This window comes from Natator depressus, chromosome 24 (assembly GCF_965152275.1).
Source record: "Natator depressus isolate rNatDep1 chromosome 24, rNatDep2.hap1, whole genome shotgun sequence".
Taxonomy (NCBI): domain Eukaryota; kingdom Metazoa; phylum Chordata; order Testudines; family Cheloniidae; genus Natator; species Natator depressus.
In genome coordinates this window covers 5,766,248-5,792,153 of record NC_134257.1, presented here as the reverse complement: position 1 = coordinate 5,792,153, position 25,906 = coordinate 5,766,248, and the positions used below count along the sequence as shown (strand labels likewise).

The 25,906-nt window shown below is 53.6% G+C and overlaps 1 protein-coding gene across 1 annotated transcript; it reads right to left on the bottom strand.

Moving 5' to 3' along the window:
* ANKRD35 (ankyrin repeat domain 35) lies at nt 1–25,906 on the bottom strand. The gene is made up of 14 exons (XM_074938950.1): nt 25,868–25,906; nt 20,960–21,090; nt 17,889–17,977; nt 16,605–16,669; nt 15,101–15,158; nt 13,854–13,924; nt 13,530–13,636; nt 12,639–12,823; nt 11,165–11,202; nt 8,023–10,392; nt 6,009–6,098; nt 5,445–5,510; nt 4,410–4,518; nt 1–1,236 (listed from the first exon to the last, which is right to left on the bottom strand). The coding sequence occupies exons 1-13, from the start codon at nt 25,904–25,906 to the stop codon at nt 4,456–4,458; spliced, it is 3,372 nt and encodes a 1,123-aa protein (XP_074795051.1). The 3' UTR covers nt 1–1,236; nt 4,410–4,455.

Sequence of the window (25,906 nt, the reverse complement as noted above, 5' to 3'; positions counted from 1 at the left end):
CTGATCTCAGCGCTTTCATTCCCCTGGTGCTCTGCTCCTCCCAGCACTTCTCAGATAGCCACAAGGACCTGTTCTTGCACCAAAGCCTGTTTCCAGAATGAACATCTGGAAGCGGGTCATTTTCTTCTCACAGCCAAACAGACTCAGGACCGAGGCAAGGGGAAAGAAAACCAGCCAGAGCCTCTGATGTAAGAGAGGCACACTAAGGAGCTGTCTGCTTTTCAGAGACCTGATCCTGTGCCTTGGAAATCAATCGGACTTTGGCCACCTACTTCAATGGAAGCAGGATCAGACTGTGTCCGGATCCAGCAGGAAGCAAAGAACTAGGACGGACATCTTAGTTGCCCCTACCCCACCGCTGAATTGGAGAGTTCAGCACTGCTGCAACGTATCCGATGGCCAACTCAGCCTGATTCGCTCCTGCAGCCACATGGTCTGAAGGGCAAACCCTGCTATGCTGCTCACACGATGAACAGAAACAGCTCCGTGGTGGAATGGTGAGGCAGAAAAAGGAGCCCTGGTTGACCATCATTTTGTTGTGTGATTGTACAGCCCCTAGCACCACGGGGTTCTTCTTCATGCCTGGGGCTCCTAGGTGCTACCAAAGTACAAACAATCATAATTGGCTGCCTCGTCAGTCTGCAGTTGCAGTGTGAGGGAGGCTAAAGTGGAATTTACTTGGTGCATGCTTTCCTGTTGCTCTCACCTAGCTGTGCCCTTGGAGAAGATAAGGAAACTACCTCTATAAGCAGGGAAGGGAGCTGTCCTTTAGCTCAAGTGGTAGAGGACGGTGACTGTGGTGCAAAAGGGCCTGGTGCAAAAGGGCTAGTGCAAAAGGGCTAGTCCTGTATCCAGGCGTGCGAGAGGCTGATCGAGTCATGGTGTCTAGCAGCTGCAGCACCTGGGTTTGTTATAACAAGATACGCTTGCCCTGCGGCCCATCTTTCAAAGGTAAATGATTTCAAATCTCTGGGGCTATTTGAAATAAAGCCCCAGTGCTCAGCCAGCAGCACGTGGAGACTGGGAAGAGGCGGGTTGGGAGGGGGAAAAAACAACCAAAGCTATTGCAGAGGTGATCATCTTGTGCTGACATCCTTGGTGGATGGGTCTCTGGCTTGGTGGGGTGGCAGACACGGTCCCAATGATGTGTCAAGCTGGTTCCTCAAGCGCTATCCTGCTGCTGGAAAGGTGTGGGCTCGGCCCTCCAGTCTTCTCCTGCTGTTACCTGGAATATTCCTAAATGGAGTGAAGCCAGCATTGGAAAATGTTGCAGCCCTTGGAACAAATGGACATTTCAGTTTAATGACACACTTCTGCAGGCAGGTCATTCTGCATGGACCCAGGTCAATTGCAGCCAAAACCGCACTGAGCTACCTGCATGCTGGTAGAGACTAAGCCCTGTCTATACGGGAAAGGGTGTGCTAGATTGCTTTAAATCTATGAGCCTGATTGACTTAAATATGTAATTTAACTAGTGCAAACCCCTACTGTGTACGCACTTAAACCAGTTTAACCACATCTACCTTAGGCGTTTACCTTGGTTTGACGGGTCATCCCCTTGCACCACACGAGGGCCAGTATGGCCTGAGAGGGGAAACTGTCCCCTACTGAGCCAATCAAACTATTCACTGGGACACCCTGGGTTTTTCTGGGGAAACAAAAGCTGGCCCTTTCTGAGCTTGAGCATGCCGACGGGGTTAAACAGAGGCAACGTAGCCACAGGAGAAGACACCTGCGTACAAGCCGTCCTGTCACTTAAAAAAAAAAAATCATCCCCATCTGCAGCCCGCTGAGCTGCAGCCCCACTGCTCCTCTCCCATTGCATGGAGGATGAGCAATGGCCTGAGCCGCTCCGCTCCCGGGTGACGTGGCCCCTCCCTTCCCCTGGGGAAATCACAGTTCTCATCTGGAAACGCTTAACTTTCAACCCAAGAGCAGATGTGCCAAACGGCACACAAACAGCGTGGCTGGCCCGCCAGCCGCAGCCTCTGTTCCAGCTGCAGACGGTCTCTGCGGCCTGTCCAACCCGCATCACGTTCACGGTGGGGATTTTACTGGGGGGGGCTTAAAAGGGGGAGACACTGAGCCTCAATTTCATGCCAAACAAACTACCCTGCAGTCGCCACCCTTCCGCAGAGCAAGAGAGAGGAAGGAGCTGTGTTGTTTGTACATGTTGTGCTGCTCTGGACAGCTCAAAGGGGCCTTAGAAGGGGCAAAAACAGCCCCGAGAATCCACCCTGTGTGCGGCCTCCTGGGTCACTTTGGAGCTGGCAGAAGGGCTCTATGCAGATGGTGGATCTTGGGCATAGATGGCAGATATGGGGGATGTATGGCAGATCAGGGGTGTGGCTGGAAAGCACTGTGCTACTTCTCTGTCTCCCAGGGACCATGGAAAACAGCATGTAAGTTAGAGCAACCCTGAGGCTGCTCTAATGTACACTGGGGGACAGGCAGGGCCCTGCACAGCGCCACTATATGGGAAGTGGAAAGAGGACATCCCTGTCCCAGCCACAGCAAGAGAGTGACTGAGAACCAGACCTCTGCCTTTGGTTTGTGCCTCTCCAGCTCTCTACCACGTTGTACCCGAGCACCTGCCCCCACCACCCAGGGCTCACCACATACCCAGGCATGAGCTCCTGAGATTCAACCCACGCCCTGCATCATGGCTGTGGACTCAGCCACCCTGGTGAGAATTGCCCCTTGATCAGGGCGCTGCAACGAGCCAGGGGCCACACATGTAATGGGAGGAAAACCTCCTCCCCAGTCTCTTCCCTCAGACCCAAGTCGGGTAGCTACATCCAGCTGTGGGACCCACTGGGGGCAGGAGCCATCTGTATGCTATGGCCCCTCTGTGCTGGCTACACTGATGCAAAGGGGCCATAAAGCCTCTGGGCTAATAACTCCCATCATAGAGGGCTGAGTTCACTGGCCCTGTAGGAGCCCGGGTGCAGTGCAGTGGGCTAGGAGGGGGCATGGCTTGGCCACTCCCCGCAGTTGGTGCAATGCTATTGCAGCTGAGCACAAGTTAAGGCAGATCTCAGGGATGCCTCAAGTCGCTCCAGGATAAGGGAAGCACAGTGCTTCCCCCCTCACTCCCTGTGCCGGGCTCAGCACTGGCATGGGATGAGGCCAGGCCTGAGATACCTCGGCAATGAGCCCAGGTAAGTAGAGAGAAACAGATCACGAAGCTTTGATCCAGCCTTGTCTTATGGGATGGTTTGTACCAAATGGAGGCATCAGGTTCACTTCATACTTCAGGCAGCTTGCAGGCCCTTTTCTGTCTGACTGCACCTGCTCTAGAAGAGCTCCCGTGGCGTGTGTCCGCCCCTGTCCATCTCAGATCCCTGGAAACTTCCTGCTCCAAAAGCCCCTGTCTCTTGAACTAAAGGAGAATCTCCACAAGCGATTAGCAGCAGAGGCTATATGACACACAGGTGAGCAGTTCTGAGCCCATCCAGAAGGGGGCAGAAGTAGCAGACATCTATCTACATCTCACCTACAAAGGGGTCAGTTCAGTGCTAGCAGCTAGTTTGTGCTTCACTCCACCCCGTTCCTTTCTACAGGCCTGGTCATCTATGGCATTCTGGCTCCGTCTGCTCCTGCTTAGCCAGCCTCACCTGCGATTGGAAGCAGGGTCTCCAGCTGAGAAAGGGGCCATACGGCCCTGACCCTGAGAAATACTGGGGGGCTTCAAAGACCATGTCCCACCGAGCATGATGCCCTGCTGAGCTGCACAGCCCCACCCCGCCATCTAGTGGCCCTTTTGCAGCACTACATCTATGGCACAACCCAGGTTCATTGACACACAGGCTGGGATTGACCCCCACGAACACTCCATCAGTAATACCAGGGCCCCGATTCATCCCCAGGGCAGGGTCATGCTGGGGAGAGGGGTGGTCTTAAGGTACCGCCCCATCAGGGATTCACAGACACCGAGCTGCCAAGTTTTGCACAGCTCCATGTGTGACCCTGTAACACAGATGATTGAATGAGCTAATTTGCAAATGATTTGTATCTTGCCATAATCTTCAATCACCACCCTCTCCCCGAAGCAGTGACGGGGAGAGGGCCTGGAGCTGCACGAATGTTGCCAGCTCCAAGGCTGGGGTAGGTACGGAGGTGGGTGCTGCTGTTGTACTGAGGTCTGTGCCTTTAAGGGCTGAGCTTCCCAGCCAGAAGATCTCTTGCCAGCACCCGACCTGTTGAGTGATCACTAAGCATCCCAGCTGTTACTTAAAGTCTTTCAGCTGGATGGTTTGTATGAAAGCAGCACTCAAAACCGAAGCTCAGATGCTACGGTGATGGGGACCTTACGGGGACCTTCGATGAGACCAAGCAGAACTGTGCCTTCTCTGAAGCAAAGGGGAAAAAGAAGAGAGACAGACAGACAGACGGACAGACACACTCACTTGCAAAGAAGAAAGATCCTAGTTCCCGGGAAGCGGAGGGCAAAGCTCATTCCTCTTTCGCCCTCAGGATTCGGAGCAGCATCGAGTGAACTTCTTCATCCATGAACCCCTGAGCCGGAAGAAACCCCGTCTCCTATCAGTGTGTTGTTCTCTTGTTGTGTAACCAGCCCCAAACACACAGGGGTCCACAGTCTGGCTTGAGACACGTGCCAGCAGCCCTTCCCCCCCCACCCCCAGCACTGGGCTTGCCATTCTGCACCACAGCACCCCCTTGTGGAGGGCCAGTGCGTGCTTCAGCCACTGCCTCACAAGCTCTGCCGGGGGAAAGCAGTTTTCCTTTCTGCTCCAGCATCCATCCATAAGGGCCTGTCAGGCAGACCCTCTGCTGCCAGGATCTGTCAGATCTGCATGGCCCCTGGCTCTGCCCCATCCACGCCCAGTGCTGCCCGCTTTCAGGCAGCCCTGGTCCCCCAGCAGAGAGACAGCTGTGGCTTGCAGGGCTACAACTTCCCCACTCGTGGCTGTGCAGTGCTGGAGACCCTGCACCCTGGCATAAGCTTGGGGAAATCTAGCCCCTTGACTGTGCGAGGCACCTCCCGATCAGCCCCGTGCACTGTGATCCGCCATGCGGGTTGGGTTGCTCCGGATGGCTGGAGCCAGAAATAGGACTCAGGACTCCCAATCCAGTGCGCTAACCACTAACCACTCCCCTCCAACCACTCCCCTCACTTCCAGAGCTGGGGTTGACTACCAGTTCCCCCTCCTCTAACCACCAGCCACCACTCCCCTCCGAGAGCTGAGATTAAAACTCAGGCATCCTGACTCCCAGTCCCCGCTGTTCCAGCCCACAGTACCTCCTCCGTGCTATGAGTCTAAAGCACTCAAGCCAGTTATCGCAGAGTTCAGTGAGAACCTTTTAAGCTCCTGTGGAGAATCACCTAATGGTTATGGGAACCAGTAGGAGCAGAAATTTATTGAAATCTACCTGAAGCCACACAAGCCTTAGCACCAACCCAGACTGTCTGAGGTTTGTACCTGGGCTGCATTGAGCAGATGGGTTCTGTAGATAGTAACAATCTCCTGGTGATTTTTTTCCTTAACCTGGGAAAACAAAAATATACTGTGCTGGTGACTTTCAATCTGCCAGCAGGTGTCTGTATTTCTATTACGGTAGCACCCCAGAAGAGATCAGGGACCCATTATGCCAGAAGCTGCATGTGCACAGGGTAAGAAAAAGTCCCTACCTCCAACTGCTTACAAATGAAATAGACAAAGGGTGAGAGGGGAAACTGAGGCAGAGAGAGGGACTTGCTCCAGATCGCATAGGAGGTCAGTGGCGGAGCCAGGTCACCTGAGTCCCAGTTCAGAGCAGCTATCCACTAATCACGCTGCCTCTCAGACCTATAAATAGCACCCTGAATGCAATCCGGATGGACGAGCCTTACAATCTGAATGACTATTGTGCCGGGTATTAGTAGGTTGCACAGCCCAGGTGAACCGGCACCTCCCACTGTAAAAACTTCCACAACCACCTGGCCTGGCAAGCAGACACCATGTGCTCAGAGCATTCCTATAGCGGCAGGGTGGCACGCGACTCACCTCTAACTGCAGCCGGAGACGAGCACTCTCACTGCGGAGGGCCAGGATCTCTGCCGAAAGCTTCTCCGTCTCCTTCAGCAACTTTTTAATCTACAGTTCAACGACAGAGAATAACGTCCTGTGGCACATTGGGTTCCATACAGCCATCTCGTCCGCGGGCGTAAATCAGTTTTCTTCCCTCTACATCAAAGCTGCTAGGCCAATTTACACCCACTGGGGACTTGGCCCCGAGGATGTTGCAACTAACCACTGCCCAACTAGATCTGGTCAAAAATATTTCAGCGAAACAGTTTGCTGTTGGAAAATGCAGCATTGTCAAAACTGAAACGTTTGCAGGAACGCGTCCATTTCGAAGACGGTTTTCTAGGGGGAAAAAAGTCAATCCGAATCATTTCGACTTTTGACGTTAGCACAACAGAACAAACGTGTAGCTTCTGTAAAGACATTTCATTTCGACGTGTGTGTCAATTCATTTCATGTAGACTTCTCTCTTAGATGAAACTATGAAAATGAATATCCTATATTTAGGTATGATACGTATTAGATCTGATCCAATCATATTTTCATCTAAGATGAAAGTCAAACCAACGTGGATCAAACTGATAGCCAAAATGAAATATCTTTATCCGACTGAAATGAAACGTTCTGACATTATGGAAACAAAACAACCCGATGCTTCCAAATTGAATGTTTTACAGAATTTTCCATTTCATGGGAGATGCCAGTTTCTGACCCCCAACCCTTTCCACCTGTAGCTCCTGACACTGTGCTCCTGGCCCTCGTTGCTTTTTAATGGGTGATTCAGGGAACTAGTGCTGGGATGTTTCAGAGTAACAGCCGTGTTAGTCTGTATTCGTAAAAAGAAAAAAGAAAAGGAGTACTTGTGGCACCTTAGAGACTAACCAGTTTATTTGAGCATGAGCTTTCGTGAGCTACAGCTCACTTCATCTATGCATCCAATGAAGTGAGCTGTAGCTCACGAAAGCTCATGCTCAAATAAACTGGTTAGTCTCTAAGGTGCCACAAGTACTCCTTTTCTTAGTGCTGGGATGGACACTAATCATGGGCTCGGAATCCAGCCTGGTTCGGGAATGACTGACAGCTGTTCCCATAGGGTGGCGAGTCAGAAGCTCCTGTGTGAAATGGGGTTGGTGAGTCTCAGGCCAGTTTCTGCTGAAAATCCCGTAAATTTATAGGGATGATCCAAATTGCTAAGGCTTGTAATAAGAGGGCTCTATTCAGATAAATAGTTATTAGCTATGGTGCCAGATTGTTCCTGGGGCTGGTAGGATCAATGAAAACTTGAGCGTGTTCTGGGCATCTCTACATACCAGCTTGTGACCCCCCCCTTCTCCACTTCTAGTGCCTTGGGCCAATACTGCAGAACACAGCAGAGCCTGATTCTCAGTTGTACTATCTTTTACACTGCAGGGCACCTGAAAATCAGGCCCTTGGTATTTTCAATAAGGGTGAAACCCCCCGGTCACAGGACAATGTTCCAGTGTGAGTTAACAATCGGACCCTGAGCATTGCGTCCAGAGCTGGAGAACATTGAAAGGACCATGGCGTGAGACCCTCAAAGCCGACTAGGAGATTCAGGCACGTTGGGTGTCCAAACCCCCCTTTGAAAATCTCAACCAACAGCATCGCAAGGCTGATTTCTGCCCTGGGAGCAACAGCTGTAAGCCCCATGGAAGCTGGACATGCAAGTCCAGGGACTTGCTGTGGGATGTCGTGCCAGGGAAGCAGGTGATCCTGCTGAGAAGGCAGCTTTGGAGTATGTGGAGACACCACCACCCTCAGTCCTTTCCTCTTACATCTATAGGCCAAATCGCTGGCTGGTGTAAGTCAGCATAGCTCCATTGAAGACAATGAAACTACCCTGATTTATACCAGCTGAAGATCTCAGCCACCATCAAAGTCAATGGGAGTCTTTCTGTTGATTCAGTGGGTGCTGTGTCCGGCCCTACATTAATAGGCCTCTGGCCAGCTCCAGACGTCTCTGTGGCCTTACCTTCCCTTCTTTGTCCTGGCAGGTCCTGGAGAGCTCCTCCACCTTCTTGTTCAGCTTCTGGATGGTTCTCTCCAGCTGCTCCGACTTCCCCCTCAGCTCTCCTGTTTCCTTCTCCTGCTCCGCCATCTTGGCCAGCAGGTCCTTGTTCTTATGCTTCTCTGCAGCCAGGGCCTCCTCTCGCTGGGCGCACTTCCCCCTCACCTCCTCGTGCTTCTTCTGAAGGGCTCGCAGCTCCTCTTCCAGAGCCTGAGTCCGGAGTGCCAGGGAGCTCCAGGCCTTCTCGTGCATCCGCAGGGTCTCCTCCTCCTCCGAGCACAGCTCTGCCACCTTCACGGGCAGTCGGTCGAGCATCTGCTTCAGCTTGGTCACATCATGGCTTTCACCTCCCAGGGTGGCCTGAGCTGCCTCGAGCTCCTCCTTCAGCTCCCACAGATCTCTCTCCAGCTCATTCACCCATCGCCAGGGCTCAAGCACCAGCTCTCCTCCCACGATCTCCAAGGTCTCGGACGCTTCCTGACCAAGGGCCTGGACACTGTTGCTTTGAGGGCTTTTCTCACCCCCCACGGAGGCGTCGATAGCCTCGCGCTGCATGGCGGGAGCCTGCTCGCCCCCGAGCACCTGGCTCTCCTCTTCTATCTCCGACACCAGCTGCAGGGCCTCATTGTGCTTCTTCACCAGGTTGTCCAGTTTCCAGTGCAGCTCCTCCAAGATGCAGGTGCTTAGGCTCTGGTTTCTCATGCTGTTGGCCTCTCCCATCATCTGCTTGAGGAAGCTGTCCCTCAGCACCACCATCTCCCTTTTCTGGGTCTCTAGCCTTAGCCTCAGCTTCTTGGTCTCTTCCTTCTCAGCTGAGAGCTCCTGGGACAAGGCAGCCACTCTCTGCCTCAGCTCCTCCACCAGGCCCTGCGCCTCTCCTCTGGGGGACCCCTCCTTCTGGTGCTGCCAGAGGCGCTGGAGCTCATCCTGCAGCTTCTCCCTCTCCTGGCCCAGCTGGGCCAGCTCGTTCATGAGGCTGCCATTGTTCTGTCTGAGGTCCGACAGCTCTTTCTCTAGGTCAGAGCTTCTCCTCCTGGCCTGGCCCTTCGTTTCCACAGAATCGTTCCTCAGCCTAGGTCTGGGTTGCCCATGGGGGCCATCTTGGATCTGGTTCTTTTCCATCCTGCCCTTCTCCAGCTCCTCCAGGAATTGAGGTTGCCTCAGTGGGGACTCTGCCTCATCTCTGAAGACATTGTTCTCTTCCTCACGCTGCTCCAGGCCATTTCTCAGCTCCTGGAACTGGGAAGCCACCATGCCGTTTACTAAGACCCCTGACTCCTGGTTGCTCTGAGGGGCCGAGATGGCTTCCTGAAGAGGCCTGGCTTTCTCCAGGAGGCTGAAGTTGGCTTCATCCATCTTGGCCAGAGCACGTTCTAAGCCCACCACCATCTTCTCCCAAGAGGCCATGCTTTTCCTGATGGCTTCTGATGGCACCGCCTCGAGGTGAAGTTTGCCTCTGAGGGTCTCCTCTGCCTCCCTCTTCAGATCCTCATTTTCGGCAAGGACCGCAGCCTTCTCCTCCTGTGCTCTGGCAGCCGCCTCCCTCATCCATGACAGGAACTGGCCTAGCTCAGTGCAGAGAGCGACTCTGGGCCCTCTCGGATCCACCTCCTGCCTTCCCGCCTTCTGCCTTTCTCCCTGCTGCTTTCCCAGCAGCCCGCGCAGCCGTTGGTTGTCGCCATCGAGCTCAGCGACACGAGCCTGCAGCTGCTCCAGCGCCTCATCCTGGGCCCGCTTCTTGGCCTCGTAGACGGCGATCACCGCTCTCATGTTCTCCAGATGGCCTTCGAGCTCCACCACCCTCTTCGTCGCGCTCTCCTTCTCCTCCAGGGCCGTGGCCACTTCGGCCTGGAGCCGCATCAACTCCTCCTGATGGCGTCTCTTCTCCTCCTCTTCCTCCTCCCCCGGCCACTGTATCCAGTCTTCCTTCACTGCTACGTTCTGGCCTCCTGCCTCTTGCTGTCTCTTCTTCAGCTCTTGCACTTGCTCAGCCAAAAGGTTCAGGTAATAGTCCTCTTCTGTGGTGTCCCGGCTGTACCGGCGGCTCAGCACCCGCCTGCCCTCATCTGCCCTCTCCGGCAACAGCTGGCTTATCTCCTGCACCTGGTCCCAGATCCTCTCCTTCATCACCTTGCACCCTTCCACCAGGGCATCACACTCCTTCGCCTTCCTCACCAGCTGCTCTTCCAGCTGCAGGACCTTCGTCTGCTCGTCTTCGTACCGACACCTCCACTCCTCGGCATCAAGGTCCTCTTCGTCCTCCTCGGCATCTCTGCCTCCCTCGCTCTGCAAGTTTATGCTGCTGCCGCTGCGCTCCGGTGGCTCGGCAGTCACCTGGAACCACCACAGAACCCAACAGAACAGATGAGCTTATCGGAGAGGCACACCGTGACCTCACACGCACGGTGGGTGCGAGGTCGCGTGGCACGGAAGACGCCATTTTGCGCTTCAAAATGGCATCCCCCCAGATTGCCCAGGGTCCCAGCAGGAAAGACTTCATTAAAATGGAGTCATGCCAGCAAAAATTTGGAACCCCCTGCCCTCTAGGTACGTGCAGCACCTAGCACATTGAGGACCTTCAGGTGCTACTGTCCTATACATAACAAGGACAAAAGTCAGCCAGACACTCTCCAAGGGGACGGGTACTAGGAGGTGGAGCCTTTTCCCTTCCCAATAGACCTTAGGTCGCCAGTTCTAATCTGCTCCTCGACTGGTAGGGACTGCAAATCACTGCTTTTGCTGGCATTCTATGTGAACCAAATTGGTGGGGAAAAGGCCCACTTCTGCCCCTTGCACCATCGTTTACACCAGTGCAGAAAATGCCAGCAGATGAGAAGAGCAGTTTTGTGCACCCATTTTGCATTGGGGTCACAGACGCCGCCAGGGGACGGCGCTGGGGAATCAAGCCCTCGGTTTCAGGCCTCATAACAGCAGCATCATCAGGGCTGAGGCTTCTGAGCCGCCCTGATCCAATCCAACTCCCCCGCCCTGCCCGACCCTCCGTGTGAAACCAGGGGTTGCAGAGTTTATCACTGAGTAACACACCCAAGAAGCTTCAACACACCTCCAGTCTTTCTCTGGCTGGCCCCGAAAGGGGTCTCCTCACCTGTGCATTGGTGCTTGTTTGACAGCTGGATCCATACTCTGCCAGAGGGAAAATAAAAACACTGAATGAAATTTTCAAACTCTCTGTAGCGCAGAGTGGAGAGTTGCCTTGCCCCTGGGCAGCCCCTGCCTTCTGGATCTCCCAGCTCCTCACAAGCAGGAATTCAGCAAGTGAGGTGGGTAACGTGTCATCCCCATCTGACCAGTGACAACAGCTGTGACTCGGCCAAGGTCTCACAGCGGATTTGTAGCCGAGCCAAAAATAGAACCCAGGAGTCCTGACTCCCAACTCCAACCGTGGGAGCACACTCCCGTCCTAGAGCTAGCTACAAAACCCAGGAGTCCTGACTGCCAGTCCTCTGCCCTAACTACCAGGCAATACTCCTCCCCAGAGGTAGAACTAGAACCTGGGGGTTCCAACTTCCAGACCACTGCTTTAAAACAATGGACATCACCATTGGGTAAACCGAGGCACCGAGAGGGGATGTGACTTGCCCAGCATCACCCAGTAGCAGAGCCAGATCTCCTGATTCCCAGTCCTGTGAGTTCACCACAAGGCTGAATTTTCTCCCTAAATGCAAAGCTTTCTTATTATCCTCAACAAAACTTGCTGAGATTCTTTTGGAAATCTTCCAGCCGTTTATTTTTTGGCTCTGGCCCTGGTCCCTCATCCACCAGGCAGTCGCCATGGAAACCAAAGCCTAGCAAGCAGAACGAAGAAGACAAGGGTCCCCTGGATATTACATTTCGCCAACTCCCGCCAAGCCCGATTATTGCTTTTAGAAATCAAAACCATCTGGAGAAGCTGCCGGAGGCTGGAGACCTCCTTGCAAATGAACTAAACAAACACACATTAAAAAAAAAAAAACCCAACAAAAAATCAATATCCTGCCCAAGTGAGGCTGGGTGTAGTCCAACCAAACAAGCCAATTAGAGGCACAAAGGGAAAAGTTGGGGGGGGGGGGGAACAGTTTTTGCTGCTTTCTGAGGCATTTCTGCAACTTGGAATGAAGGGAAATGTGACCTAATAACTAATAGTGGCCATGTTACCAATGGCTCTCAGCAGAGTGTCCCCCAAGCACTTTAGAAACATCCTCCGGGGTGGGAAATGTGTCCTGCACTCAGCATGCTTCTTGCACTAATCTTTGATTGTTGTGCCAGCCTTGCATTTTGGATCGCTCAGCCACTCCTAGACGTTCAGCTGGAAGGACCGTCGTGATCCTGTAGATCCTCCTGCCCATCACAGGCCACAGAACCTCACCCACCTGCGCCTGCAACAGGCCCCTGACCTCTGGCTGTGTTACTGGCCTTGTCTGATCTTGATGTAAAGCCTTCAAGTGATAGAGGATCTGCCAGTTACTCTAGTTCAAACCAGCAAGGGACCCATGCCACATGCTGCAGAGGAAGGTGAACCCCCCTCCCCCCCGGCCCGCAATCCCTTCCTGACCCCCAAACTGGCAGCCCCTTCCCCTCACCTCTTCTATTCCTCTTCTTCAGGGCGCTGTGCAGCAGCCTCCTCAGTGGGCGGCTCTGGGACTGCAGGGCATAGTGGAGGGCGTCGTGGCCCGTCCTGTCCACCACGCTGAGGTCCACCCCACTGCTTACCAGCAGCTTGGCCGACTCCACACTGGAGCTCTCACAGGCCAGGATCAGAGCAGTCCTGGATGGGGGGGGACGTGAGGGGGTGTCAGGGTCAGTTCTGGGGAGCCCCAGGGGCACCCCTTGCAGCCAGGCCACCTGGATAATCTGTGGGTGGCTCCCCCTCAGATGGGCCTCTCTGCTCTGGCCCACTGGAGCAGCTCCCATTTAGGGCAGCAGTTCTTAACCTTTCCTGTACAAGGCCCTCCAACCTGGGGCTGCCCCTTGTTGTCTGGCCCCAACCCCTCCCCAGGTAGTAATACAGGAAGGGCAGGCTGGCTGCAAGCGCCTGACTCCCAGCCATGACACCCATCTCGGCTGGTCCCGGCCCCCAAGCCAGGCTGAGAAATTTTAGGGGACTTCTGTAACAACAGGCTAGTTCCCCTGAGCCAGCTGTCCCATGGACCCACAGCAGCCTCTGCTTCTGGGAAATCCTGAAAGGCCTTGGGGGCCACCTCATGAAACCTGGGGACAATGGGTGAGATGAGGTCCCATAATGAGACAAGAATGCCCACAATGCCCCTGGGCAACTGCTGCTCCCCCACCCATTCCCTGGTGAGAATGTCCATAATGCCCCTGGGCAACTGCCCCCCCATTCCCTGGTGAGAATGTCCATAATGCCCCTGGGCAACTGCTGCTCCCCCCCACCCCCATTTCCCAGGGGAAACCCCCCACAATGCCCCTGGTGCTAGTGCTGTTTTTATTCTCAGAGCCCAGGCAAGACTCACTTCTGGTCCTTGTCGGTGAGGTCGCCGCTGGCCCCTCTCTGGAGCAGCTGGCAGCAGATGGCCGGGTGGTTCCCCATGGCCGCTATCATCAGGGGCGTGCGTCCGTTCTGGAAGGAACGGCAGAGGCGGTTAGCGTGGCAGGCTGCGTGTAGCCCCACCCAAAGCCGGCATGGCTTCCCAGCACTCAGCGGCCGGGAGCCGGCTCCCCGAACCCTTACAAAGGTTACGTAGCCCCTAGCCTGTGCCCTCCGCATGGGGAGCGAGTTTCACCCCTCGTGAGTGTCGTTCCACCAAGCCCTGTCCCGAAGCGGGTTTTACACTCACGTTATCGGTGACATCCAGGAAGGCCTCCTGGTCACACAGGAGCAAGACGCTGGACGCACACCCTGAGGAGGCTGCAGGGCAGGAGGAAAAGGAGCGGTCAGTGCTCGAGGGACACACCCAGCTGCTGCCACATGGAGGGAGGAACCATACGCCTATCAGCCCCGGCTGCCCAGCGCCCCAGGTACGCCCTCTCTCAAGGGCCAGGGAGGGAAGGAGTCTTCAGTCTGACCTTCGTCACTCGAGACCGCCTGAAGCTGGGACCTTGCTCTCTGCACAGGGCGGTTCTTCAAACAAGGTGAGACCCAAGCAGGGTCATTTCCCCACGTGGGTTTAAACCCGCAGGAGGGGGTGGCGGGGAGAGATCTGTTAGGACATCTCCCATGGGAAGCCCTCTCCCAGGGGATATTTACAGCTAGACTGGGCAAGCCAGGCAGCATTGGCCAAAAAGGTAGACTAGAGACCAGATGGGACCAGGCACTCTAGGTTTGTTCCATCTCTGATCGCTGGGGTCCTCTCCTTGAAGGTGAGTGTTGGGGGGAATGGCTGGAACACAATCCACTGCCCTGATCCAGCTCCTGCAGTCTGGTTCCCCACCCGCTATCCCTGCAGGGCAATAACCCGGGGACTCGGGCGGCTTGTAGGGACTGGTCTATTTTGCCCACACTCAAATCAGCCCTTGCAAGGTCCATATGACCCCTGGCTGGCTGTCACGTGATCAATGGCGATGCCCAGTGGACATGCACGGCACTGCGCATTGTCAGCATCCCATCCCTACAGATGGACAGACAGACAGATTGAAGGGGGCTGGACAGACAGACACGTGTCTGGGGATGGAGCGAGAGGTGGACAGAGGTACATCAGGGGATAGAAAGACAAGCAGGTAGATAGGACAGACAGGCAGGTTTGCACAGCAATAGACAGACAGACACATGTGGGAATGGTGAGGTCTAGAGAGAGAAGACTCTAGGGACGCCCATGGGAGACCTGCCTCGTGTCTGTCTCTCTAGCACGGCAACAAGAAGACGATCGTGATGGGAGGGAACTCGTCAGATCTCCCTGCTGGGAGACAGGGCCCCAGCCAGGTCTCAGCCCCCTCCGGCTGTCTTCAGGAGCCCAGACTCAGCCTCCCCTTGCTGATCAGCCCAGCTCCAAGCCCCTCACCCCTCAGCCCCATTAGAAGATTTGCCCTGACGCACTCAGCCTTTCCCCTCGCCCGACTCAGCCTGCGCCTCCAGGGACTCACTCACCGGCCCAGTGTAGGGGGGTGCGGTTCTCACCATCCACGCAGTCCTCATTGGCGCCGTGCTACAAGGAACAAATGTGGCCGTGAGGGCAGCACGAGAGAATGGCCACCTCCCCTTCACCAATGGCCCAGGGGGTGGCTAGAGCACAGAGCCGCGGACCCACCTCCTGCTCCAGAGCGAGACCTGGCCCAGCTGACATGGGACAGCAGGAACCCTCACTTTGGGGTGAGCCAAGCAGGGCTTCCAGGTATCCAGGACAGATGATGCCCCTCAATTAAGTGGCTAAGGCACTGGCATGGGACTCCAGACACCTAGGTTCTAGCCCCAAGGCCGCCACGGACTCCCTGTGTGACCTTGAGGCAAGTCACTTTATATATATATATATATATATATATATATATATATATATATGTATGCCTCAGTTTCCCCATCTGTAAAATGGGATTAATGACCATTCCTCTGGCTTTGTTTAGACTCTCAATTCTTTGGGGTCGGGACAGTCTTTGACTGTTTTTGTACAGCCCCGAGCACAATGGAGGCCCCACAGTGCTGCCCAGCACAGATCTGGGAAGACAGGAGATCTAGTTTCCCCATCTCCAGCACTGACTCACTGCAGAACTTCGGGCGAGCCAACCCCCACCTGTCCGAGCCTCCGCTTCCCCAGTGGTAAAGTGGGGCTAATTATCCAGGCAGCCAACGGCTTAATTCAGGAACAACTGTGCGCGTCTCCCCGGCGCCTTCTCTCAGAGGATCCCAAGGTATCAGTTCATCTCGAGGGGTTTTGCTGGCTGCTTACAGGCCAAACAGCCAACACAGTAAGTCGTCAAGCAGGAATTTGCTCACTGCCCTGAGCTACGAGACAACGCCTGTTTCATTTCTGTCTTGCCCATTGCTACCCTGTCACCTCTAGACTGAAACTCCCCAGCCACACCTTACCATGCAGGAGGGAAATGATGAGCCCCAGAGCAGCTCAAATGCCAGGAGACGGGGCACGGCCACTGCTGGGCTGGGCTAGGGCATGGTAGCCTCATGGGATGCCACCCACAGAGCCAGGAGGAGTCTGGGGCCCAGTTTCTGATCTCTGGTTTTGCTGGGGGAAATGCAGACCAGCTCCCTCTACATCTGGGGTTACTCCGGATCGATAGTGGGGTAATAGAGAGTAGAAATTGCACCTATGCATGCCGGGCTCTGAAGGGGACCCTCCATTTTCCACCCCCACTAGAACCCAGGCATCCTGATTCCCAGTCCCCCCCTGCTCTAACCACTAGACCCATAGACCAGATAGCCCATCTTTTCTCAGAGGAGAACCCAAGAGGTCCTGGCCCCTGATCCAACCAGCAGACCCCGCTGCTGCCTCCTACAGACCCTGTCAGTGAACGTGAAGCGAGTCTGTATGGAAATCAGACGGACCCTGTGGCTGTCCAACTGATGGCTTGAGACCCCCGCCGGAACACCCCAGTGCCCAGCCCGGAGCAGGGGGGCAGGGAGGGGCATTTGTCATCTTTACCTGCAGAAGAACCTTCACGCACTGAGGCTGGCAGGCGATGGTGGCGAGGTGCAACGCTGTGCTGCCTGGGGAGAAGAGCAAAGGGAGAGCATCACATCTCGGGAACAGAGAGCTGAGCCCCACCCGGAGCTGGGGGGTCTGTGACTCGCTGTGGGTGCGTGGAGCAGGGGTGAAAATAGCGTAATCTCTCCTGTGGAGGGGGGAAGCCAATCCGCCCCTAGATTCATCTCAGGGCTCAACATGCCGGGTGCATGTTGAGCCCTGAGATGAGTCCAGGGATCCTGATTGTGGGGGGCAGGTTCAGGACATGCCCAGGGGCAGTGCCAGGGTCTGCGGTGGCACCAGGTGTGTGGCTGGCTGGGTCTGGCTCACCTGCTCAGGGTCTCACTGATTATCATAGGTGGGGTGGGGAAGGAATTATCCCCCCGGCTCAGATCGGCAGGGACCATGGGGCATGGAGGTTGCCTCCTTTGCAGTGTGTGGGTGCCAGAATTATCTGAGTGTACCTCACTTCATCAGTTCCCTGCCACTGCAGGGACCCCGGGCCCTCCTGTTCTCTGCCTGTGGCACAGAACAGTCTGGTCTCCTGTGGGTCTCATTTCAGATGCTGTGTTGGGTGTGCAGTGCTGGGTGGTGCTGGTGGCCTGTGATACGCAGGAGGACAGACAAGATGATCTAATGGTCCTTCTGGCCTTAAACTCGGTGACTCCTGTGGCAGGTGCTGGACCCAAAGGCCATTGGAGGCCATGGAAAGACGACTCCCCCGGGCTTTCGATCAGGCCCTGAGAAGGCACCTGCACTCCAGCTGGGTGAGCGGGCGTCTCAGCAACGGAAAAGTCATTCCGAAAGAATATGGCCAAGGACAGGAGCAGCGACTGTGGTGACACAAACCAGAGCAAGGACAAGGGCTACTAATTTTCATACTAATAGAGGGAGACAATTTAGCTAATCTGGTCTGACAGGATGCAGGAAATGTGATAAGACCAACCGCTGGTCTGTTCCAGCATGGCAAGAGTTAATACCCTCTTGTTATTATCTGTTTTGCAGTAGCACTTAGTCCCGAACCAGGACCCCAGGGCTAGATGGCCCATTGATGTGTTCCAGACTACCTGGACCATTTATCTGTATGGGCCGGGCAGGAGACGTGATGCTGGACTGGAGGGGCCAGTGATCTGAGTTGGCCTGCCAGAGGGCAGGATGGCTATTAGCCTAGATGGAGCATCGGTCCAGGCCAGTCCTGCACTCTCTGCTCCTCTGCCAAGCCAGGGAAATCCCTACACGTACCGTCATCATTCTTCTCATTGACTTCGGTCCCATGAGACAGCAGGATGGTCAGGCACTCGGTGAGCCCTTTGGAAGCTGCCAGATGGAACCTGCAAAGAGGCGAAGAGCCAAGACTCATTGCAGGCCCGGCGTGAAACTCACCAAGTGACCTGTATTCTTGGGGGGGCAGCGAACTTTCCACCCTAAAGTCATTGTCTAAGAAAAACTCCAGCTTGCTTCCTGGAGAGGACCATGGGAGAATCCCTGATGTGTCTAATGGCTAGAGCAGAGATAAGGCAGCCAGGACTCCTGGATTCTATTCCTAGCTCCAGGAAGGGGGTGGGATCTAGTTGGTTAGAGCCGGGAACAGGATGCCTGGGTTCTATTCCTGGCAGGGGAGCATGAACTACTTTGATTAGACCAGGGATGAAGAGCCAGGTCTCTGGGTACTATTCTTAGCTCTGGAAGGGGAGCGTAAGCAAGTGGTCGGAGCAGGGAATGGGGTGCCAGGACTCCTTGGTTCTACTCCTAGATCTAACGCCCCTACTCTACTTGCGCTATATTGATGACATCTTCGTCATCTGGACCATGGAAAAGAAGCCCTTGAGGAATTCCACCATGATTTCAACAATTTCCATCCCACCATCAATCTCAGCCTGGTCCAGTCCACACAAGAGATCCACTTCCTGGACACTACGGTGCTCATAAGTGATGGTCACATAAACACCACCCTATACCAGAAACCTACTGACCGCTATGCCTACCTACATGCCTCCAGCTTTCACCCAGATCACACCACACGATCCATTGTCTACAGCCAAGCTCTACGATACAACCGCATTTGCTGCAACCCCTCAGACAGAGACAAACACCTGCAAGATCTCTATCAAGCGTTCTTACAACTACAATACCCACCTGCTGAAGTGAAGAAACAGATTGACAGAGCCAGAAGAGTACCCAGAAGTCACCTACTACAGGACAGGCCCAACAAAGAAAATAACAGAACGCCGCTAGCCATCACCTTCAGCCCCCAACTAAAACCTCTCCAGCGCATCATCAAGGATCTACAACCTATCCTGAAGGACGACCCGTCACTCTCACAGATCTTGGGAGACAGGCCAGTCCTTGCTTACAGACAGCCCCCCAACCTGAAGCAAATACTCACCAGCAACCACATACCACATCACAGAACCACTAACCCAGGAACCTGTCCTTGCAACAAAGCCCGTTGCCAACTGTGCCCACATATCTATTCAGGGGACACCATCACAGGGCCTAATAACATCAGCCACACTCTCAGAGGCTCGTTCACCTGCACATCCACCAATGTGATATATGCCATCATGTGCCAGGAATGCCCCTCTGCCATGTACATTAGTCAAACTGGACACTCTCTACGTAAAAGAATAAATGGACACAAATCAGATGTCAAGAATTATAACATTCATAAACCAGTCTGAGAACCCTTCAATCTCTCTGGTCACTCGATTACAGACCTAAAAGTCACAATATTACAACAAAAAGACTTCAAAAACAGACTCCAACGAGAGACTGCTGAATTGGAATTAATTTGCAAAATGGATACAATTAACTTAGGCTTGAATAGAGACTGGGAGTGGATGGGTCATTACACAAAGTAAAACTATTTCCCCATGTTTATTCCCCCCCACACACACACTTTTCCTCAGACATTCTTGTCAACTGCTGGAAATGGCCCACCCTGATTATCACTACAAAAGGTTTTCTTCCCCCCCCCCGCCCCCCTGCTGGTAATAGCTCATCTTAAGTGATCACTCTCCTTACAGTGTGTATGGTAACACCCATTGTTTCATGTTCTCTGTGTATATAAATCTCCCCAATGTATTTTCCACTGAATGCATCCGATGAAGTGAGCTGTAGCTCACAAAAGCTTATGCTCAAATAAATTGGTTAGTCTCTAAGGTGCCACAAGTCCTCCTTTTCTTTTTGCGAATACAGACTAACACGGCTGCTACTCTGAAACCATTCCTAGATCTAGTTAGTACATATGTCACCATGTACTAACTAAGTCATGTCTATGCAGCCTTTGGTAGGTGAAGGGGTTACTCATAATAATGCTGCTCATCATTTGATGCGCTCTCAACCAGCACCAGCTGCACAACTGGCAGGGCCATCTGGTTCTGCAGCGCATTGCTCAGGTTAATGGGACGGTAACATCTGTGGGCACATGCTGTAAGATAGGAACAGTCAAGTCCTGTACTTCAGGGCATCAGCGGCTCAGGAAGGAACGGTCTGCTACCATGTGCTGCATTGCACAATTAGCCAGATGCGTTATGGGGATTTCGTTCCCCACCCCCCAGCCTTCAACGCATCTCTGTTAGGGGCAGGATGCAGGAATAGCTGGACCAATGGTCTGGACTGGAGACAGCTGGCTAGATGAGATCAAAGCTTTGCTCTGGAACAGTAGGAGGGAGGGAAACCAGACCTCATGCTCTAGTTATTCTTCCTCTTTTTAAAATCCAGAAGCAACCTGAGGCCCCAGCTGAGATCAGGGCCCCAATGTGCTAGGTGCTGTACAGACACAGAGCAAGAGTCCCTGCCCTGAAGAGCTTAGACTCTAAATAGACCAGACAGACAAAGGGGTGAGAGAAAGGATTGTTTTTCCCATTTTACAGGTGGGGAAACTGAGGCACAGAGAGCAGCCGTGACTTGCCCAAGGTCAATGGCAGAGCTATGTCTCCTGAGTCCCAACCCAATGCCTGGACCACAAGACCACCCTACTTGTCAACGGGCAGATGTGCTATGCCAGGAGGTGGGGATGCTGGACTGGATTGGCCAATGGGCTGTGCTGGAATAGGAAGATGGGGGTGGGAGGGATGTTTGGCCCGAAGGGCCAGTTTTATGATCTGGTGTATGAAGCAAATCCTATGTCCCGATCTTAAAGTGACATTCAATTGGTAGGAAGAGGTGACTGGAAGGGAGCTGGGCTTTGTCCTGGTTGGTGGGAATTAACCGCCCAGCAGCTATGCCTGAGCACCGGCCTTTGCGGTAGGGTTAGAAACAGAAAACCAGCTGGGTTAGCAGGAGGGAAGAGGACAGGAAAACTTACGTACGCAGATTGGCCCAGGGCGTTGAGCTTGGTGGGTCTCGCTGTCTTTCTGGAAGCCAGGACGGAAACTCTGCCCACATCCCCCTTCTCGACGGCTTCGAAAAGCTTCTGGTCATGTTTGTTCCAGTTCTCGACCTGATTCGAAGAGAGCGTCACGGAGAAAGTGAGAGCGGGCAGGGCTGGAGGACGCACTGCAGCTAGAGGGGGCAGCATGGCCAAACAGAGCCAGGGCTCCCGCGGGCTAAGCACAGGTCTTGGAGCCAGGAGTCCTGAGTTCTAATCCCATGGCTGCCAGGGATTCACTCTACATGCCTGGGCAGCCCACACCACCTCTGTGTGCAGAAAGGCTGAGCAAAGGCAGTACGGCCTAAACAGAGGATTGGGAGCAAGGTGGCCCGAGTTCTAAACCCACTGTTACCACCTACTCACTGAGTATGTCTACACGGGAGTTTTTACCTCCAGTGAGTTGATTGCAAAGTAACTCGAGGGCATCACCAAGCTTGTGAAGGCTCGTCCGGACACTCGCCCAACCATCTGTGGCTTTCCTTAGGGATTAATCTAGAGCAAACCATAGATATGTGAGGAGTGCCCAGGCCAGTTTCTACAAAAGCCAAGCCCTCTAACCTGGGACAACCCATCTCTTCCTTTGTGCCTCAGTTTCCTGCTCTCCCAAAGGGAGCTAATAATGCAGAGGAGAGTGACAGGTTCATTAGCTTTCAAGTCACTAGCTATAATTCCTGAGCGCGTGACGCACAAAGAAAACATGGTGCCTTTACACACCACCTTTCAGCTAAGGATCTCCAGTTGTCTATTTATAGCTGCATGCTTGTCATCATGACTGCCATTCCCTAGGGGTTTATTAGTGATAATTAGGAACCTACCAAATTCACGGCCATGAAAAATGCGTCACGGACAGTGAAATCTGGTCTCCCCCGTGAAATCGGGTCTTTTGTGTACTTTTATCTTACACTATACAGATTTCATGGGGGGCAAAACGAGTGTTTCTCAAACTGGGGGTCCTGATCCAAAAGGGGATCATGGGGGAGTTGCAAGGTTATTGCAGGGGGGGTCATGGTATTGCCACCCTTACTTCTGGGCTGCTTTCAGAATTGGGTGGTCGGAGAGCGGCAGCTGCTGGCCAGGCGCCCAGCTCTGAAGGCAGCACCCCGCCGGCAGCAGTGCAGAAGTAAGGGTGGCAAAACCGTCCCATGTCATCCTTCCTTCTGCGCTGCGGCTGGTGGCGGTGCTGTCATCAGAGCTGGGCCGCCGGAGAGCGGCGACTGCTGGCCGGGAGCCCAGCTCTGAAGGCAGAGCCGCCACCAGCCGCAGTGCAGAAGGAAGGGTGGCAAAACCGTGACACCCCTACAATAACATTGTAATCTCCGCCCCCTGCCCACACACACACACACACACACACTCAACACCCTTTCGGGTCAGGACCCCTACAATGACAACACCCCGACATTTCAGATTTAAATATCCGAAATCGTGACATTTATGATTTTTAAATTCCTATCACTGTGAAATTGACCAAAATGGACCATGAATTTGGAAGGGCCCTAGTGATAATAGCTGGCCCCTATGGCTAAATGTCATGTTTCTTATTCGAGACATGCTTAATCAGGAAAGCTGCCGGACATCCTAATGACAGGGAAGGGCAATGGCAACTGTAGAATCAGGTCAGCATTACACACAGGTTTAGGGAGTGCTGAGTGGTTAAGTGGGTGTTTAACCAGCTGCTAAAGAGACATGACACAAGAAGGTCTGGTGTATTAATTAATAGAGGAATTGCCCGAACGAGTATTAAAAGAAAAGAGAGAAGGATCAGATCAAAAAAAGACCAAATGCAGTGAGTTGTATTAAATCGGTCCAGAATTGTATATAATTCAAGACATAAGATGGAGAAACAAGTGTGGTCTCATGGGCTGAGCTCAGCAGCAAGAACCAGATGCTCTGTGCCTCAGTTTCCCCACTGGGTGAAATGTGACAGCAATACTCGCCTTCCTTTGTAAAGGGCTTTGAGATTTATAGATGAAAAGCTGCTAGAGAAGAGCTAGATTTTTTTTAAAATCATCATCTGTGGTCTCGGGCAAGTCATTTCCTCACTTTGTGACTCAGTTTCCATCTACTTAACTCCCTCACAGACAACTTTGGCCTGGGGGGTGAAAACACAGGGATAAATTAAGCCATAGGAGAGCAGATGGGAGCCAATCCATTGGAGTTGCATCTGTTTACACCAGGGCTTCGATTTGGCTCCAAGGCTGGATTTTTTTAAACTATCAGAAATCTATCTGAGGTACTCATATGGCCCACACCACCGTAGTATCTGAGCACCTCGCAGTATTTAATGCATTTATCCTCATAGCCTCCCTGCCTCATACAGGGTGGGTATCGTCCCCATTGTACAGAGGGGAAACTGAGGCACAAAGAGACTGAATGACTTGCCCAAGTCACATAGGGCATCTGTGGCAGAGCCGGGCATGACCCCTGGGTCTTTAGCGCCCTAATCATTGCACAAGCATGGAGTATTAATGAACCCGCAGAACCTGAGTGTTGGGTAGCTGGTGATTAACATTCCACACCCACCTATACACCCTGAGCATGTGTGTGTGTGTGTTATTACACAAGGACTACACACCCCATGATTGCTCATATCCTAATTACCCTGTGTCCTAGACGAGGGCTGCAGTGGGAAAATAACCACGTGGTGGGATGCCTGGTCAGAGTGTACGAGCGGGGAATGGGATCTAGTTGCCTGCTCTGTTTGTTTCTTGCATGCAATGTAATTGTAGCCCTGTGGGTCCCAGGATATTAGCGAGACAAGGTAAAAGATATTCCTTTTTCCACCTTGTCTCTCGACAGTCAAGAGAAGCCAAGCAATTGTTTGTTTGATTTGCTGGGCACATGAGTGCAGTCCAGTGGTTCCATACCTTGGAGGGAGTGTGATCTAATGGTTAGAGTGGGAATAGGACTCCTGGGTTCCATTCCCAGCTCTTGAAAGATGCGTGGCCTAATGGTCAGAGCAGGACTGTCTGGTTGTGACGTTTTTAGTGCATAACATTGGACATCAGGACTCCTGGGTTCCATGCCTACCACATCCACTTACTCATCACTTCACTTCTGTGTTCCTCAGTTTCCCTCTCTGGAAAATGAAGACAATAATGCTTCCCTACCCCCTACAACTAATGAGTGGTTGTAGAGAACTTTGAGGTTCTCCAATGAACAATACCATAGACATGCAAATTATTATCACCAACCTTCTATTAACGTGGCATTTGGTAAATTGGGCCTACACTAATTAACTGTAAAAAATCCTTGGCCACATGGATCTTCACAGCAACAGCAGGGCTAGAACTCAGATCCTCCCGCTCCCAGGAGCATCCCCCTACCACTTTAGGTGAAGGATAATATCCCTTAAGTTTTTGGCAGTATAGGGCCCATGACACACAGTTCCAATTCCAACCAGCAGAGGGCAGGCATGTGCATAGTGTGGGGGGGTGTCATTACACTATACCTATCTGCAAAGAAGTTTGGGATCCTTCAGGATGATATAAAAGGAAATGATTATTAATTGGTTATTTGCTACTATGGAGCATATTAAAGAGATGGGACCATAGGGCCAACACTTCTGTCCCTGATACAGATGTGCAGCACCCAATACTTATTAACAGGCAAGTGACTGGAGATCCCCCGTGGACCCTGCAGTCCCTCATTGCACTGCTGGGTACAGGAGCCACAAGGCAAAGGTTCTAGGGTAACTTCTCCCGAGGGTGGGAGGCAGAGACCACTAAGTCCTCAACAGGATCTTTACAGCTGCACGTCCCCACTCCCCTGGGGGCTGGCCCCTGGCTTCTGTACCAAGCCCGGGAACACCCTGGACATGCAACAGCCCCTGGCTGACTGAGTAATTAACCCACTCCGCCATTCCGGTTTGTCAGGCCCGGATGCTGCCTCCCTGGGCTCCCGTTGCCAAATCCAGATCGCTGCGTGCAATGCAGAGCGAAGACAGGCTGGGAACTGCATGGCATTCACCCCATGGGCAGGAGGGGCCGAGGCTTGGGGGCGACAGCGAACAAAAGGAGAGAGACTCCGTGCAGAGAGATTTCTGGTTTGATCCGCCTCCCAGTGGCCCCCTAGCAAAGGGTGACAGGCTCCAAGGGCCTCACTAGCAGCTCTGAGCCCTTGATTTTGGGGGCACCAGCCCAGCTGCCTGCTCTGAACCCTCAGATGCTGGCCAAGGTCACACCAGGGGTCTGGAACAGAGCTGCGAATTGAAGTGGGACCTCCGAAGTCCTGAGCTAGCACTCTGACCATTGGACTGTCCTGCCTCTCCCATCACCCCCACTCCCAAACACGGGCCGCAGAGTCAGCTCCAGCCTGTAGGACCCTCACCCCGCAGTCCAGGAGCAGAAGGGCAGGGCTGTGAAATGCTGTCCCCAAGGGCTAGCTCCGTAAGGTACTGCTGGTGCGGGCGAGTCCTATAGGCCAGAGCACAGCGCTCTTTCCACCCCATACGGTGGCACGGGGCTACGGTCAGAGACTAGCGCAGGGGCTGTCGGTCTTTGGCCACCCTGAGAGCCCCCTCTTCCCAGCAAGCTGAGCACCCCTGCTTGCTTAGCAACATGGGGACAGCACAGGGGGCAGAACCCTTAACACCTGGGGGGTGCAATGGTCACTTGGAGAACCTGTAAAATAGCATATGCATCGTACGGGGATATTGCCAAGGAGGGCAACATAGGTAAAGGGCTATTCGTATGGGGGCACTCCTTCCATAGACTACTGCGGGACAGGGCTCTTCTGTAGCACACGGTAATGTTCCTTTCTTAGGGCCTTACCCCCTCCACTGGGCTCAGATCCCCCACCTCGCCGGCCAGCTCAGCACAAGGGGAAGATCTCGGCGAGGCTCACTCACCGCGACCTGCGAGGTGGAACAGGAGAACATCTTCTTCAT

Bases quoted from the DNA above. Each gene is read 5' to 3' on its own strand.
- ANKRD35 (XM_074938950.1), bottom strand. From the start codon at position 25,906: ATGAAGAAGATGTTCTCCTGTTCCACCTCGCAGGTCGCG. The intron at 16,670-17,888 runs GTACGTGTAGGG...TCTTCTCCCCAG, and splicing joins CAATGAGAAGAATGATGACG to GCAGCACAGCGTTGCACCTC. The intron at 11,203-12,638 runs GTGAGGGGAAGG...TCCCTCTGGCAG, and splicing joins GAAGAAGAGGAATAGAAGAG to AGTATGGATCCAGCTGTCAA.